This window comes from Canis lupus, chromosome 33 (assembly GCF_003254725.2).
Source record: "Canis lupus dingo isolate Sandy chromosome 33, ASM325472v2, whole genome shotgun sequence".
Taxonomy (NCBI): Eukaryota; Metazoa; Chordata; class Mammalia; order Carnivora; family Canidae; genus Canis; species Canis lupus.
The window spans coordinates 28,969,465-28,986,408 of record NC_064275.1 but is presented as its reverse complement, the minus strand read 5'-3'; the positions used below and the strand labels follow the sequence as shown (position 1 = coordinate 28,986,408).

Sequence of the window (16,944 nt, the reverse complement as noted above, 5' to 3'; positions counted from 1 at the left end):
AGCATGATTCAAAACTGGTACCAAAAATAGCTCCTCTCCCACCTTCTCATATGTTTTACTAAGGCATCCAAGGTCCTTGCTACGTCCTGTTCACTAGATACAATCAACATAATGCAATGGACCACTACCATGTTTTGTAGAAAGTCAAAGCAAGCAATGTCTCTTCAGACTGTATTATGGCAGAGAACAGGAGGATTGACACAACCCTGATGTGAGCCTGTGAGAGTATATTGTTGGCCCTGCCAGGTAAAAGCAAACTGTTTCGGGAGGTTTTTCCAAACTAGTTTGGAGACACTGGCTATGGTCAGAGGGAGGTTAATAGCTGCCTACCAAGTGCCAGTGGCCTTTGAAGAATTTCTCCAGTCAAGATACCACATCTGGAACTGTAGCGGCAACTGAAGTCATCACCTGATTACATTTACAGTAGTCCACAGTCACTACCCATTCAGCTGGCTACTCAGCTGAGCTAAATGGGGCTGTGATAAGTATCACAACCTCTGCTTGTTGTTGTTGGCACTAATTGCTGCAGCTGCAGCTGGGGTGCAGCATTTGCTTATGATTTACTATGTTGGTTGGAAGGGGAAGTTCCAGAGACTTCTACTTGGCCCTTACTACCATAATGGCCCTCACTCCATAGGTCAGAGAGCCAATGTGGAAAGTCTGTTGCCAAGTACATCTATTCCAATTATATGTCCATATGTAATATATGGGAAACAACTATAGGGTGGATCCATAGAACGAGTGGGCCCAGAGTAAATCAGACTTAAGACTCCACCTATCACCTGAGCACTATAATCCCTCTTTTTGAGTAGGGTCCACAATGTTGTTTTGGGTCCCCAGGAGGCAGTATCAATTTAGAGCCAATGTTTAGTAATCTGAAAAAGCCTGTTTTCCGGTGTATAGGAATTCCAATAAATAACCACACGTCCCTCTGAGTAGGCTTAGAGGAAGATTCACAGTATCTACCTGCAGTAATGCTGCAGTTCATCCTCAGGGGGACCTGGCCCTTTCAATTAAGGGACTTTGGTCTTTGAATTGACTTAGTTCTGGAAATTGGAGGAGAAACCATGACTCCTCATTGTGGTGACTCAAATCAGGGCTTTGGTACCAGATTTGGACTTTCTTCTGTTATATACATCAAGTGATTCTTTATCAGGCTGCTCATCAGTTTTGTTCAGAGGAGTACCATGGTTAATCAGCCATCGCCAAATACCCTTCATGGGCAAAGGCATTCTGATTTCCAGTTCATGCCTGCTGCCCTTCATGGTAAATGTGGTCACCCGTCTTTGGCAGTCAAGTGCTGCCACATATTCTCTGGTTCTCCAGGATCTCATTATCAGCATTTCAATGGTGATATCACCCATGATCTTACCTGGCCTACAAAAGAAAGCAACCAAAGACCTTTTCAAGGATATGGGGTGCTCCCCTCATTAATGTATTTCTCAATGTCTTAGTATAGGAGTGTCTTCTGGGAAGAAATGTCTCAGAGAAACTCATTACATATAGGTACTCAACGGCAGATTTGTAGGTCACACAAATTCACTCTGATATTCCTATTTTCCTAAGTCTTTGGATTCTCTCCTCCAAATCAAAGTAGGGAAGCTCTGACATATACACCTCATTAAATGTGGGCCACTGTTGAATTGTTGAGTCCAAGTTTCAAGTGAACTATTAGCCACCTCCAGCTTCACAAGCTATCACATTGAATCTCTAGTAAGTATACCCTTATCAATGAACGTGATTCAATCTAGTGTTATATTCCATCCTCATCGCTCTAATACCCTTAGAATCCATCCCCACAGGTCTCCCAATTACAAGCAAAGTCTTGTAATTCTGTAGGTTTGCAAGCTATTTCCCTCTGAATTAGAGTTATCTGAGTTATCTGTACCCTGGAACTTGCTGAGATTTGACTCTAGTTATAGAACCAGGGGCAATAGGAGTGATTGTGCTGGGTCTTCAGAGTGAGCATCTGATTCAGATGAAATTATTACTATGGCATTTTCAGAGAAAGAAAGGCTAAACTCTTCAGACCATGGAAGGCATAATACTTCCACTGGCAAGGGAAATTCAGAGTTACTTAGGAGTTCAAGATTATTAGTTGCTTCTGAATCCATCGAGATATTCCTATTCCAAGTTTCAGGGTCCTATTATTTCCCAATGAGTGACCTAATTTGCACATGAGAAACTTGGCATTACTATGAATTCCTGTGTAATACTGACTAAAATACCATTAAAACCAATAATAGAAAAATGGTGCCCCCTTACCACTGCTACTAATCAACATTACACTTGACCCTCAAGCTATACAATTAGCCACAAAATGGAAATAAACATATAAATAACAAAAAGGAAAATATAAAATTATTCTTTGCTGTCAATAGATTTTTTTTTAAGATTTTATTTATTTACTCATGAAAGAGAGAGAGGCAGAGACACAGGCAGAGGGAGAAGCAGGCTCCATGCAGGGATAAGCAGGCTCCATGCAGGCTCCATGCAGGGAGTCCCCCAACATGGGACTAGATCCCAGGACCCCAGGACCACGCCGTGGGCCAAAGGCAGGCGCTAAACCGCTGAGCCACCCAGGTATCCCCCCACCCTTTTTTAAAAGATTTTATTTTCAATAAGATTTTCTATCTTCAATCTAGAAAATCTAAATGAATTAACTGAAAAGCCATTAAAACTAATATGAGGGGACATAAGGGATCTACACTGATATGTAAAAATGAATAGCCTTTCCGTATACTATGCATTTAGAGACATATCTCAAAATGTTTAGCATTGTTATACTAGCAAATCTTGGAAACAAACTGAAAGTCCACTGGCAGAAAAATAGTTAACTAAATCTTGGTATATCCCCTCTATGTCATATTCTATAGTAGTTGTTCTGCCATAGAAAACATAAGATAAAGTAAATTAAGAAAAAAAAGTGTCTGGGGATGCCTGGTGGCTCAGCAGTTGAGCATCTGTCTTCAGCTCAGGGCGTGATCCTGGAGTCCCAGGATCAAGTCCCATATTGGGCTCCCTGTGAGGGGCCTGCTTATCCCTCTGCCTGCATCTCTGCCTTTCTCTGTGTGTGTGTCTCTCATGAATAAATAAATAAGGTCTTAAAAGAAAAAAAAAGTGTCTGGAATAATATATATGGTATGATCATGTTTATGTCACAAATATAAATAAATAGACATAGATGGATAGATAAATACTAAAAAATATAAGTATTTTGTACATACAAAAGTACATATATCAAAGAAAAATATGTGGAAGAAATTTTGGAACATTTTGGAGTAATTAAGAAAGCTTTCACTTTTCACTTTTTAAAATCTATGAATTTCTGTGCTGTTTCAAATTTCTCACTGAAAAGTATTTCTGTATTGCTTGTGTTACTGGGCTGAAGATCTAGGAAACACTGACTTTATCCATCCATTGTCCATTTATCCACCAACTTATCTGATTGTTATTAAACACCTGCTAATTATGTGTCTAACACTTGAATAGGTAACATGGTACATAATCCCTAAATTGCCAGGATAGAAGTCTCTGTTCCTAATAGCCTACCAGATTTATTTTTTTCAGCAAAGTCCTGTGAGATAGCATCTATAAATTATTTTCTTTAACCATAAACTTGGAATTGTTTACTGAAAATTCAGTAGCCTTCTAAAAGGTAGACTGAATCATAAGCTGGACATTTTTTTCCTTATTCATTTAACAGGGATTTTTTTAAATTCCATTCAGCTTGGTTTGTCATTAGTATTTGAAATAAATTAAAACATTTCAGTCACATATGATTCACACAAGAAGAAATAAGATGAATAAATAAATATATGGAAATGGCCAATTTTTCAATTCTATTAGCAAAAAAAAAAGGCAAAATAAAACAAGTCATTAAGTTAGAACCTTAAAATAACTAAAATGCCTAGAATGGTTGATGGTACCTTGAAATAAGTGTCAGCAATTTACATTGTTGATGCTAGTGTAGATTAGAAAGTATTAGTAATATTTATCAAGTCACAAAATACCATTCTCTCTGACATAATACTGTCATGTTTCAGATTTATTTTTGGTAAATAACTACAGTGAAGGAAAACAGTTTTTTGGCAAAGCTTTCATTACTGCATTATTTATAATAATGAAACCTTGGAAATAATCTAAATATCCAAAATAAAGGGTAACAAGTCAACTAAGGCATGACCATTCAATAGAACATAAAGCTATTTTAAATTATTTTTATGAAGACACTATAATAACATGAAAAAAATGAGGCAAAAAGCAACTGACAAAAAAAAACTTCCCTCAACTAAGAGTATGTTATTTTAATAATTTTAAGAATCAGTAAATTTTAATTTAAAATTATGACTATGAGGAATATAGGAGCAAGAAAAGTTTGTTATATATTGCTAGCTGATAAAGGCAGAAGACAAAATTTTACCTGTGCTCAAATTACAGCTTTATAAAATGTTCATTCAGATGAGTAACTGTGAGACAAGACATGGTCTAAAGCTCATTCATTAGGCCAGTAAAATTCTGGTTGATTTTTTTTTTTCAGATTTTATTTATTCATGAGAAACAGAGAGAGAGGGGCAGAGACACAGGCAGAGGGAGAAGCAGGCTCCATGCAGGGAGCCCGATGTGGGACTCGATCCTGGGTCTCCAGGATCACGCCCTGGGCTGCAGGCGGCGCTAAACCGCTGCGCCATCAGGGCTGCCCTGATTTTTTTATCCCTCAAATAATTTATTTCCTTAAAAACAATTTTTTTGCCATACATGGTATTTTGTAAGTGGAGTTTGGGTGACCCACCTGCTGCTCCTTCTTAAGGAACGTTTCAATCTCCATATGAATCCTGTTCTCTTCTTCGGTTTTCAACCTCAGTTTCTGTGAAAACGATAAATATCAGGAATTCCTGCCAGCACGGTTCAGAATGAGAAGTTCTCAAGATTAGAGGTGTAGCTGTGACAGTATCTCAGGCTGGCTGCCTGGCTGCTTTCCTTATTTCTTTTTGGTTAAGATTTTATTAACCTTCAGGTAAGGTCGTGATCCCAAAGTCCCGGGATCGAGTCCCACATCGGGCTCCCTGCAGGGAGCCTGCTTCTCCTCCCTCTGCCTGGGTCTCTGCCTCTCTCTGTGTCTCTCATGAATAAATAAATAAAATCTTAAAAAATATATATATTTGAGAGAAAGAGAGAAAACGAGAGATGGAGCCCAAGCAGGGGGAGCTGCAGAGCGAGAGGGAGAAGCAGACTCCCTGCTGAGCAGGGAACCCCCACATGGGGCTCGATCCCAGGACCTAACTAAGATCATGACCTGAGCCAAAGGCAGATGCTTAACTGACTGAACCACCCAGGCGCCCCTCAGATTTTCTTTACCAGCTGGGATCCCAAGAATCCTGTTGTATTGCACTAGGGTGGCAAATCAATTCCCTTCCACCCAGTTCGTGTTCAAGAACATCACTGAGCCATGTGTCGGGCATTGTGCTGGACACATGCCAGAGCCCAGGACAAAAGGACCACGATTTGCTGGCTTGGATAAGGAGAGAAACAATGTTTCAAGGGCACACGGTTCTTAGGCCTCGAAAAGAAAATTCCAGGATACAAGAAAGGTTTGTAGTCCGAGTCCTACGCCATACCTGGGGAGTAAGCTTTCCACTAAGTAGGGGCCCAAAGAAAGCAGTCCTCCTGCACACAGAGGGCACTTCCCATGTTTGCTCCCTCTCACCAACCCATTGTTCATTTAGCCATTTTAGCCTTCCTTTTCTAAGGAGGGTCTACCCCTTGTGTCTTTCTCCTGATATTTTCCACTGTGACTTCTCATCTTTATAAATTTAGGTTTGAATGAAGTTCAGCTCTCTTGACTTTGTATTTCTTACTGGAGGTACAAAAGGTACCGGTGGGGTGAGGAAGGCAGCAGCAAAACCCACACTTAATAAGTATCTTGTTTCGCCCTAATTACTAGGAAAAATGGCAAGTGGTTTTATAAGATACAGATAAAGTGACCAAAGAAATAAAGTACAACTGAAAATAAATAAAATCTTTAAAAAGGGGGGTGGGGGTGGGGAACGCCTGGGTGGCTCAGTGGTTGAGCATCTGCCTTCTGCTCAGGGACTGATCCCAGAGTCTCAGGATCGAGTCCCAGGTTGGGGTCCCCGCAGAAAGCCTGCAACTCCCTCTGCCTATGTCTCTACCTCTCTCTGTGTGTCTCTTGTGGATAAAAGTGGATAAATAAATAAAATCTTAAGAAAAAAAGAAAGTACAATTGATTTTCGACATCATTACAAAAAGATGTAGGCTACAGCCCATCAGAATCTCTGCCTGCAAATACACCAGACCTTGTTTTGTTTTTATTTCTAATCTCAAATGTGAGAGTTGCAGGAGAGATGGAGCAGAGATCAAGAAAATCTCCTCTTCCTCCCTCCTCTGTCAGTTGAGGCAGATGAAGAGTGAAAGCCCACATGCCATGCACCATGCTCGTGCCAAATGCAGTGATTACCTCTATCTCCTCCAGCAAGAGCTCCTCGGTTCTGTTACATTTCTTCTGGGTCTGGGAGATCTGCAGATCAGTGTTTCTCTTCATATAGCGATTTTCCATGTTGGTTTTTGCCTTCATCTCTTGCAACTGGTCCTTGAGGTGAGCAATATATTCATTCCGACTCTGTAGAGGTAAGCCCAGTTTTCGAAATTAAAATACATTCAGGCGGCACCTAGGTGGCTCAGTCGGTTGGGCATCCAACTCTTGATTTCAGGTCAGGTCATGATCTCAGGGCAGTGAGATGGAGCCTGGCATCAGGCTCCCCACTCAGCAGGGAGTCTGCCTAAAACTCTCTCTCCCTTTCCCTCTGCCTCTCCTCTCTCTCTAAAATGAATACATCTTTTTAAAAAAATAACAAAATTTAAAAAAATAACAAAATAAATAAAATACATTCTACCTCCATTCAGTTCAGCCAATGACTGAAGCCTACCTTTTGTATCCATAAATCAACAAGAAACTGAATCTATTTTTCTGTTTCTGCACTGTAGGAAACTTAGCCAATAATCATGGATAGTATAGATGAAAATGAAAGAGAAGTAGTTCTAAGCATCAGGAATGGGAGATTCTTTCCTAGGTGCACTATCTGGGTCGTCTGTATGCATAAAGATTTCCCATTACTACTTCATTTTGGTAGAAAGAGCACTGGTCTAAATGATCAAGAGAATCAGGTGTCTTCCCACCCAAGCCCCCAACAGCTGTATTAGCCAAGTCAGTTAAATTCTCTAAGTCTTACCTTCATTACTATCTGCCCTGCCTGGAATATCTCAGCAAGTGATTAGAAGGAATTAATTGAGAGTAAGTGAAAACCCTTGGCAGGTCACAAAGTGCTCGGCAATTTTAAGGTTTCAATATTCATTAAAAAAATATTCATTCTGTACCATACTAAGTTAAACAGTGGAGACCTAATAGACATGGTCCTTGCCCCCACAGAGCTTACGATCTAGCCAAAAGCCTTTTCTAGAAAATTGACAATTAAAGTCAAACAAACCATTTGGAGCGCCTGGCTGGATCAGTCAGTGGAATGTCTGGATCTCAGGATTATGAGTTTGAGCTCACATTGGGTGCAGAAATTACTTAAAGATAACACCTTAGGTGGTACCTGGGTGGCTCAGGGAGTTGGGCAGCCAATTCTTGATTTCAGCTCAGGTCATGATCTTGGGGTCGGATCAGCCTCGTGTTGGGGGCAGGGGGACCTGCATGGCAGGGAGTCTGCTTCAGGATTCTCTCTCCCTCTGCCCTTCTTCCACCCCACACCCAGCTTGTTCTCTTTCTCGGTCTCTCAAATCAATCAATCTCTAAAAAAATAAAACCTTAAAAAAAAAAAAAAAGCTTGCTTTTTTTTTTAAAGATTTGATTTATTCCTGAGAGACAGAGAGAGAGGGAGAGAGAGAGGCAGAGACACAGGCAGAGGGAGAAGCAGGCTCCCTGAAGGGAGAAGACTCGGGTCTCTATCGGGACCCCTAGGTCATGCCCTGGGGGCAAAGCACAGGCTCCACCACTGAGCTCCCCCCCCCGCCCCGCGCCCCGGGCATCCCGCACACCTTTCTTTTTTTTTTTTTTTTTAATTTTTATTTATTTATGATAGTCACAGAGAGAGAGAGAGAGGCAGAGACACAGGCAGAGGGAGAAGCAGGCTCCACGCACCGGGAACCCGACGTGGGATTCGATTCCGGGTCTCCAGGATCGCGCCCTGGGCCAAAGGCAGGCGCCAAACCGCTGCACCACCCAGGGATCCCCGCACACCTTTCTTTAGAGATGCAAAGCACTACTAAGGACCAGGACCACAGGCCCTATCGCAGGGTAACAGGCGGTGCCCTCCTCTGATGGGGCGAGAGGAGGATTCCCTGAGAAAGGAACTTTGGGTCTGGCGCCTGAGCGGTGAGTATGCAGGTAATACACAAAGTGGGGCCAAGGAGGAGTCTAGGGAAGAGGGAAAATACGGGTCCAAGTCGTGGGGCCGCAGAGGGCTGGGCATTCTTCGGGCCCGAGCTGCCGAGCGGACAGGCGAGGAGGCGGCGCCCCGGGCCCCGCAGCAGGTGCATCGCGTCGGCCCGACACAGCGGCCCACACCTGTGCGCCGGTGGGGGGGTTTGTCTTTTTTTTTATAAATACTTTACTATTTATTTGTTTGTTTATTTATTTATAAGTTGTTTGGTGGATATATGGCCATTTGATGTTTTATGATTTAAGAGTTCGAGTTCAGGTCCTCTTTCTTACAGAATGTAAATGTGCATCTACACATGTATATGCAACTGTTGTCAGAATTAAGCCGGGCGAGCTTAGCGCTAAGCATCAGGAGCGGAGACGGAGCACACATCGGTCAAGATCCTCCCGGGGAGGGCGGCCTGGGTGGCCCAGTGGTTATCGCCGCCTGCAGCCCAGGGCGTGACCCCGGGGTCCCGGGATAGAGACCCGCGTGGGCTCCCTGCATGGAGCCTGCTTCTCCCTCTCCCTGTCTCTGCCTCTCTTTCTCTCTCTCTGTCTCTCTGGGATCTTTAAAAATATATATATTAAAAAATAAAAAAGATCATCCACAGTGAAAAGCAAACATGGTTAGATAGAGGCCCACAGGCCCCAATTCGTCTTGTCGGACTTGGGGTTACCGCGGAGTCACCCCATCACGCCGAGCTCCGCACAGCCACAGTCCCGGGTGGTAACACGGGGCAGTCCTTCTCCACCTGCTACAGGCTGCAGGCTTGTGTGCGATGTATTTAACCCAAGGCTCTTAATAGTAAAATCCTGCCAGCACTTCTCACAAGCCAACAAATGTGCATTAAACTCATTTTTAGGGATCCCTGGGTGGCGCAGCGGTTTGGCGCCTGCCTTTGGCCCAGGGCGCGATCCTGGAGAACCGGCATCGAATCCCATATCGGGCTCCCGGTGCATGGAGCCTGCTTCTCCCTCTGCCTATGTCTCTGCCTCTCTCTCTCTCTCTCTCTCTCTCTCTCTCTCTGTGGTTCTCATAAAAAAAAAAAACAACTCATTTTTAGAGGGGTCTTTTGGGGCTCACTTTTGCCCCTTCCTTTTCTCTACACTTCCCTTTCCCGTCTCTTGCCATTTTGCTTCTCTGCTCCCTTCTAATTCAAGCTGTAAGGCGGCTGGCGACCAAGTCTGGAGTTTTGGAAGGCTTCAGTTAGAGTGGAATGGGATGGCTTCCTTTCCTCACTGGCCGGAATCTGTACACCTGCTTAACCACTCAGTCTCTCTTTGAGGCCCTGCTTATATACCACTTACGTCCAGAAAGCCTTTTCTAGAAAACCTCAGCCCATATAAATAATCGTGATTTTGTTTCTCACAGAACCTGACCATGTGAAACAGTTAGGTATTCATTAAATAGCATCCATACAAAGATACACTTTCAAAAACTCAAGAAAATGTTCTGGTCAGTTGTCTTTTTCAAGCTGAATATTAAGTCTTTCAGAGTAAAAATACAAAGATCAGAAATGCAGAGTTAAAACTCTAGGAGTTTCTGCCTACGGCAAGCAAAAGGTGCTGCATTATATAACTTAGTAAGGTCATTTGACATTGGTCTACAGCTGCCCTGTGCCAAGCCAAAGGCATCTGGTTTTGTGCCGTCGTCATGCGCCTCAGATTATTCCCTCCTTACTGCTGTTCGGCACAACTTGTGGCCTCCTGTGGTGACCATGTAGGAACAGAAGAGATGTAAAATATGGACAGACTAGTGATGGTCAAATCTTGATCAAAGCATACCAGGTGCACTGCAGCATCACCCCGGATCTTCACCTGCAGTATACAAAAGAGAGGAGGCCTACAAGCAGTGGAGTACGGGCCCAGGGTCGTTGTCCGTTGTATGAACTCCTTTTAAGTTGCTCCCTAAGAAAAGATATGTCTTCACCACAACCCACCAGCATAACCCTGCTTGTCCAGGGTGTCTGCAACCTTCCCCGTGATCAAGGTCTGTGGACTGAGGCAGCATATTTGTGGGTTTTCGTAGCAGAGCAAACTTTACTTACAAATCCTCGAACTGCCTTCAGATCAGTACTTGTTATTTGAATTCAGAAGAACAGGATTTAGTAATGGAAACAAGCAGTCAACCAATTATAGTTAATAAGGCTCTGATGGCTGCCACAAAAGTGTGAGCCAAAGAATTTTAATGCTAGTGTCCATTTTCATAATTGAACACAAAGTTGAGATGAGAGTTTGATTGGATGGAAAAAGGAAAATGGGAATGTGGTCTATTAAAGTAAAAAGAGCCACAGAAAAACAAAATTCTGTATGAAGTTAACATCTGTATTTGTCTCTGTCTGACTAAGAATACTGGCTGATTCTGGAACGGTCTCCCAATACACTCTGAGCTACAGAGTCACCCCTTCTAAGATGCAGATGAAACACAGTCACGTCCAAACTTCTAAAGTTTCAGGCCCCAATTCCACCCATTACTTCATTTCCACTTGAACTATTCCCATTTCAATTGTACCAACTTCTTTTCTTTCCTTTTGTAATAACGTTTCCATACATCTCACTACTCACTATCTTGACTGATCTCTTCTGAGTAAACTCCTTTAAATGTAATGCCTAACACTATACACAATATTATAAATGTCTAAGTGCAACAGAGGACAGGGGAGTATTTTTTCCCCTGTTGTATAAACAGTGCCGCAAACTATGGTAATCAAAACAAAGAAGCGCTTCAAATGCTTTTCACAAGACTGTGTGGTCATGATTGTCAGGGTCCTGATCGCGACTCAGTAGAAGCAGCACTGCAAAAGGAAGACTCTAGGATATCTACAGAAGATGGGAAGGCAGGTACCTTTTAAAAATGCTATTACTAAAAATATTTTCTTAAAAAAGATTTTTTAAATGCTATTACTATGGGGCACCTGGGTGGGTCAGTTGGTTAAATGTCTTACTTCGGCTTAGGTCATGATCCTAGGGCCCTGGGATGGGACTCCACACTCATTGGGGAATCTGCTTGTCCCTCTGGCCCCTCCTCCTGCTTTGCTCTCTCTCTCTTTCTCTCTCTCACACATATACAAATAAAATCTTTTTTAAAAAAATGCTGTTATGGGCAGCCCAGGTGGCTCAGCGGTTTAGCGCTCCCTTCAGCCCAGGGTGTGATCCTGGAGACCTGGGATCGAGTTCCGCATTGGGCTCCCTGCATGGAGCCTGCTTCTCCCTCTGCCTGTGTCTCTGCCTCTCCATGTGTGTCTCTCATGAATAAATAAAATCTTTTTTAAAAAATTAAAAATAAATAAATAAATAATGCTGTTACTACAACAAAAAGTGGTAAAGCCCCACTTCAGGGATTCATGTTAGAACCTGGCTAAGCACCTAATAAAACTATTGAAGACAAGTAGGTCTTCACAATTCTCAACTTATAAGAATCTTTTGAACAAAATAAGGCCTTTCGTTTCACTTTTGCATCCTGTTGGAATCAGTTCAGTGTTCTAATAATCAACAAGATTCTGAATTCTGATGTCTATTATTTATCATATACCAGCTTTGAGTTGCTTGCAAATTAGCAAGCATGCCTTCTATATCTTCATTTACTTCTTTCTTTCTTTCTTTCTTTCTTTCTTTCTTTCTTTCTTTCTTTCTTTCTTTCTTTCTTTCTTTCTTCTTTCTTTTTAAATTTTGTGGGATGCCTGGGTGGCTCAGTTGGTTAAGCACCTGTCTTCGGCTCAGGCCCTGATCCTGGGGTCCTTAGAGTGAGCCCCGCATTGGGCTCCCTGCTCAGTGGAGCTCCCTCTTTCTCTATCTCCCACTCATGCTTGCTCTCTCTCTCTCTAAAATAAATAAAATTTTGAAAACAAAGTACTTATTCTAAAAATGAATTTATTTATTTGAGAGAAAGAGATGTGTATACACACACACACACACACACACACACACACACATATGTAAATACATATATAAACTTAAGGGAAATGAGAAGCCCTAGGCCCAGGAGAAAAATAAATCCTCCTTGGCACCCTGTTTTGAGACTGTCTCCCAGGCTAAATATCTCAGTGGCAGCTCCAGTACTGGAAAGCTTTATTGTACGTGCCAGAGGCAGCAGGATGATGTAAAGGTAACTGCTTAAAGAAACTCCAGGTCAGCATAAAGCCATGGGTCTGGAGTAGATTAGAAATAGCCCTAAGAAGCATAACAACAAAGATTACAAACCCAGAATTTTAACATGGTCCAAACCCTGACTCCCCAGGGAGAAGACAGATTTCTTACATGATGAGGCTCCCCTACCTAGATGGCAACCATTGATGATGTTTGCCCAGACAAGTGTAGCTTAAAAGGCCCTCCATAATCTGTTCCCTGTCTCCTGTTCTAGGTTCATCTATGCTACTCACTCCCTTTCTTTCCAAACTTTAGCAGCTAAACTGGCCTTCCTTCAGTTCCTTATATATCCCAAGTTCTATCTCCTAACTGAATATTTAGAAATTCTACTTTCACTATTGCCAATAAACTCTTAAAAGAATGACCCTTACACAGTTAATAATTATAAACTCTAGACTTCACACAAAAGGAAATTACATAAAAACATTGGAGAGTGTACTAAATCAGGCAGATTCTGGAAGGAGGAGACAGTTGTAAGTAGGGTACAGCATGTGGTGAGTTTCCAACTTTTTATGAGGTCGATTAGACCACAGTCAGCACTACACTATGCAGTGGGTGGTGGTGGTGGCATGTGTGAAGCAGTGAAAACTTTTTATAACGAAAAACCAGAAAACAGATTTTGGACAATCACAGCCAAATAATTTTCAATAATGCTGAACAAGAGAAAGGAAACTTCACATTTGGTAAATAAATTCTGTCCAAATCTTTGGTTGATTCCTGAGGCACACAGGTGCCAAGAAGAATGCAGGCAGTCCTGGTAAGAATAAAAGAAAGTGAACTGAGACTTCAACTACTGCCCAATGTAGGTGAGAGTTTTTAGCTTTAATTTAACCAAGTTAACTGACCACTAAAACAAAAATGTCAGTACACTTTGGGAGATAGAACACAATGCAGAGTCTCTACAACATAACATTCACAGAGTGGAAGACACATCCCCAAATTACTCCATTTTGAAGAAAAAGAAAACTATGACCACACTCAAGAGAGATTAACCTTAAAATTAAAATGTTGGAATTAGCAGACAAGGATTTTTTAAGATTTTCTTTTTAGGGGCACCTGGGTGGCTCAGTGGTTGAGCGTCTGCCTTCAGGTCAGGTCGTGATCCCAGGATCCCAGGATCGAGTCCCATATCAGGCTCCCTCTGCCTATGTTTCTGCCTCTCTCTGTGTGTCTCTCATGATAAATAAAATCTCTTTAAAATTTTTTCTTTGTAAGTGGGGCAGCCTGGGTGGCTCAGTGGTTTGGCGCCACCTTCAGCCCAGGGTGTGATACTGGAGACCTGGGATCAAGTCCCACATCGGGCTCCCTGCATGGAGCCTGCTTCTCCCTCTGCCTGTGTCTGTGCCTCTCAGTCTCCCATGAATAAATAAATAAAATCTTAAAAAAAATTTTTTTTTCTTTTTAAGTAATCTCTCCACCCAACTTGGGGCTTGAACTCACAACCTTGAGATTAAGAGTTGTAGGCTCTACTGACTGAGCCAAACAGGCATCCCAGAGGACAAGGATTTTAAAGAAAACTCAGTAAACACTAATAGGCTCATAATAAATTAAAAAAACAGGAAATCTCAGCAGAGAAAGAGAACTATAAAAAAAAGAACTAAATGGAAATTCTAAAATTAAAAAATACATTACCCTAAATGCATTTTTAAAAAAGTACTAGAAAGGCTTAACAGCAGAATGGAGGAGATAGAAAGTCAGTGAACTTGAAAATAGACAAATAGAGATTATTTAATCAGATGAACAAAGAGAAAAAAAATTTTAAGGAACAGAGAGACCTGCAGGTCAATATAAAAAAGTCCAATAGGGGGCAGCCCTGGTGGCGCAGCGGTTTAGCGCCGCCTGCAGCCCAGGGTGTGATCCTGGAGACCCGGGATCAAGTCCCACATCGGGCTCCCTGCATGGAGCCTGCTTCTCCCTCTGCCTGTGTCTCTGCCTCTCTCTCTCTCTGTGTCTCTATGAATAAATAAATAAAATTAAAAAAAAAAAGTCCAATAGGGATAGTTGAGGTTCTAGTAGGATCTGTGCAAGCAAATGAAAATTTATAACTATCTGAAAATTTACTGGCTGGCAGTCACAAACACAAATACGGTACTATTGCACCTCCATGAGGTACTTAGAGTAGTCAAAATCATAGTGACAGAAAGTAAAACTGTAGTTACCAGGGGCTGGTTAAAGGGTGGGGGTATTGTAGATTACTGGTTAAGGGGTATAGTTCCAGTTTTGCAAAATGAAAAGAGTTCTGGAGATAGATGGTGGTGGTGGTTGCACAACAATGAAATATACTCAATACCACTGAACTGTACACTTAAGAATGGTTAAGATGGTATATTTTATGTTATGTGTATTTTGCCACAATAAAAAATTAAGGGAAAAAAGGATAAGGGCTGAAAATTTCAAAAATTTTGTGAAAGACACAAATTTACATATTCAGGCATCTAAGTGAAACCCAAACAGAATAAATATGAAGAAAAGCAAATCTAAGAACAGTATAATCAAACTGCAGAAAATTAAAGATTAAAAAAAAATTCAAGAGATGCCTGGATAGTTCAGTCAGTTAAACATCTATCTGACTCTTGATTTCCGCTCAGATCACAATCTCAGTCAGGACCGTGAGATGTAGCCCTCTGTTGGGCTCCATGTTGGGCATCGAGCCTCCTTAGGATTCTCTCTTTCCCTCTCCTTCTACCCCTCCCCAACTCATGAACTCATTCTATCTAAAAAAAATTTTTAATGAAAATAAAAATTTCAAAAGCAAACCCATTATATACAGGAGAGCAATGATTTGAATAACTACTATCTTCTCAAAATAAATAATGGAGACCAAAAGATAGTGACAATCCTTAAAGTACTGAAAGAAAAATCTGTCAAACCAAAATTCTATACCCATTGAAAATATCCTCTATGAACAAAAGCAAAATAGATGCATTTCTAGGTAAAAGAATATTAAGAGGACTTGTTTATAGCAAACATGGATTGGAATAAATAGTAAAGGAATAAGATTTACTATTCTTTAAGCTGAGAGGAAATGACACCAGGTGGAAGCTTATTGATAAATATCGGGGTAAGACAACCATTTTCCTCTTCATTTTTAAAAACACATAAATTAAGATGAAAACCTGATTTTTTTTTGTCTTGTCTTTGTAATATACATTAAATGTAATGTATATGACAGACACAGAATAAAGGATAGTGGTGGAGAGGAAATAGTGGAAATATATGGGTGGAAGGTTTTTACATTTTATGTGAAGTGGTACAGTATTAATGCTAAATAGACCGTGAAAAGAAATCCCTAGAGCAACCATTTGTTTAAAAATAAAAAGGGGTATAGGTAAAAGACTACTAAGTAAATTAAAATCATAATCTAAAAAAACCACAAAGGTTTGCCTTGGATCTTCAGTCTTGGTTTATTCCTCTGCTGATGATCAAAATATCTGAGTGATATTCTGCTTTAGTTTTACTTTGCTTGAATGTAATGGCTGTGATGTCATCCAGGAGGATAAGTTTCACAAATAAGTGTTAGAGGTTGCCTGGAAAACTCTACTTCATCAACAATTTTTTAAAGAAAGAGGAAAAAAGTGGTTATGATGGTTACATCAGGGAGTTAACTGGCAGAGTGCCAAGCCTGAGATTTCTTTTCATATTATCTGATACAGATGCTTAAAAGGAAATTAATATAAATATCTTCTATCTTAATAGTCAAGAAATGCAAGAGTTTTTAAATAATCAGAGATTTGTTCAGGGAAAAAAAGCTAAGAAACTTCTGAAAAAAATCTATTCATTAGAAAACCTAAGCTCACACCAAGTTTTGTGAAACTCTAGAAAAGAAAAATGTTTCTCAAAAAAAAGTAAGCAATAAGCAGAGGGTTAACAGAGATAATGATGTAAAAGTCATTACCAAAGGTACTTTATAATTAGTAAATAGAAAATAAGTCTCTTATTATCTTACGTTAAGCAATTTGCTCACAAGACATAAAGATAGAGTCTTGGAAGAAAAGCTAATGACCCTTCGTAGACAGTTCTTCCAAATATATTTTTTAAATAATGTTCTAACTTCTGGGGTGCCTGGGTGGCTCAGTCAGTTAAAGTGTCTGCCTTTGGCTCAGGTCATGATCCCAGGGTCCTGGGATCGAGTCCTGCATCCAGCTCCATGTTGGACTCCCTCAGCAGGGAGTCTGCTTCCCCCTCTGGCCCTCCCCCTTCTCATGCTCTCTCCCTCCCTCTCTCTCTGAAATAAGTAAATCAAATCTTTCTTAAAAAAAGTCTTCTAACTTCTATATAGGAAATAATGAAGACTCCCTGATATGAAGTATAAACTTGTCCAAATAGCTAGGCAAAAGCTGATATTAAGCCATAAT

General features: G+C 41.1%; 1 protein-coding gene across 5 annotated transcripts in view; it reads right to left on the bottom strand.

The window, feature by feature from the left end:
• Positions 1-16,944, bottom strand: part of IQCG (IQ motif containing G) — a 46,495-nt gene that overhangs the window by 6,131 nt on the left and 23,420 nt on the right. For 4 of the 5 annotated variants that reach the window (XM_025474566.3, XM_025474556.3, XM_049105263.1 and 1 more), the window contains 2 exons: positions 6,479-6,640; positions 4,793-4,867 (listed from right to left, as the gene is read on the bottom strand). In XM_025474566.3, the coding sequence (XP_025330351.1) occupies positions 4,793-4,867; positions 6,479-6,640 (237 nt within the window). The remainder of the gene's footprint in view (positions 1-4,792; positions 4,868-6,478; positions 6,641-16,944) is intronic. The other variant, XM_025474582.3, reaches the window with a different exon arrangement.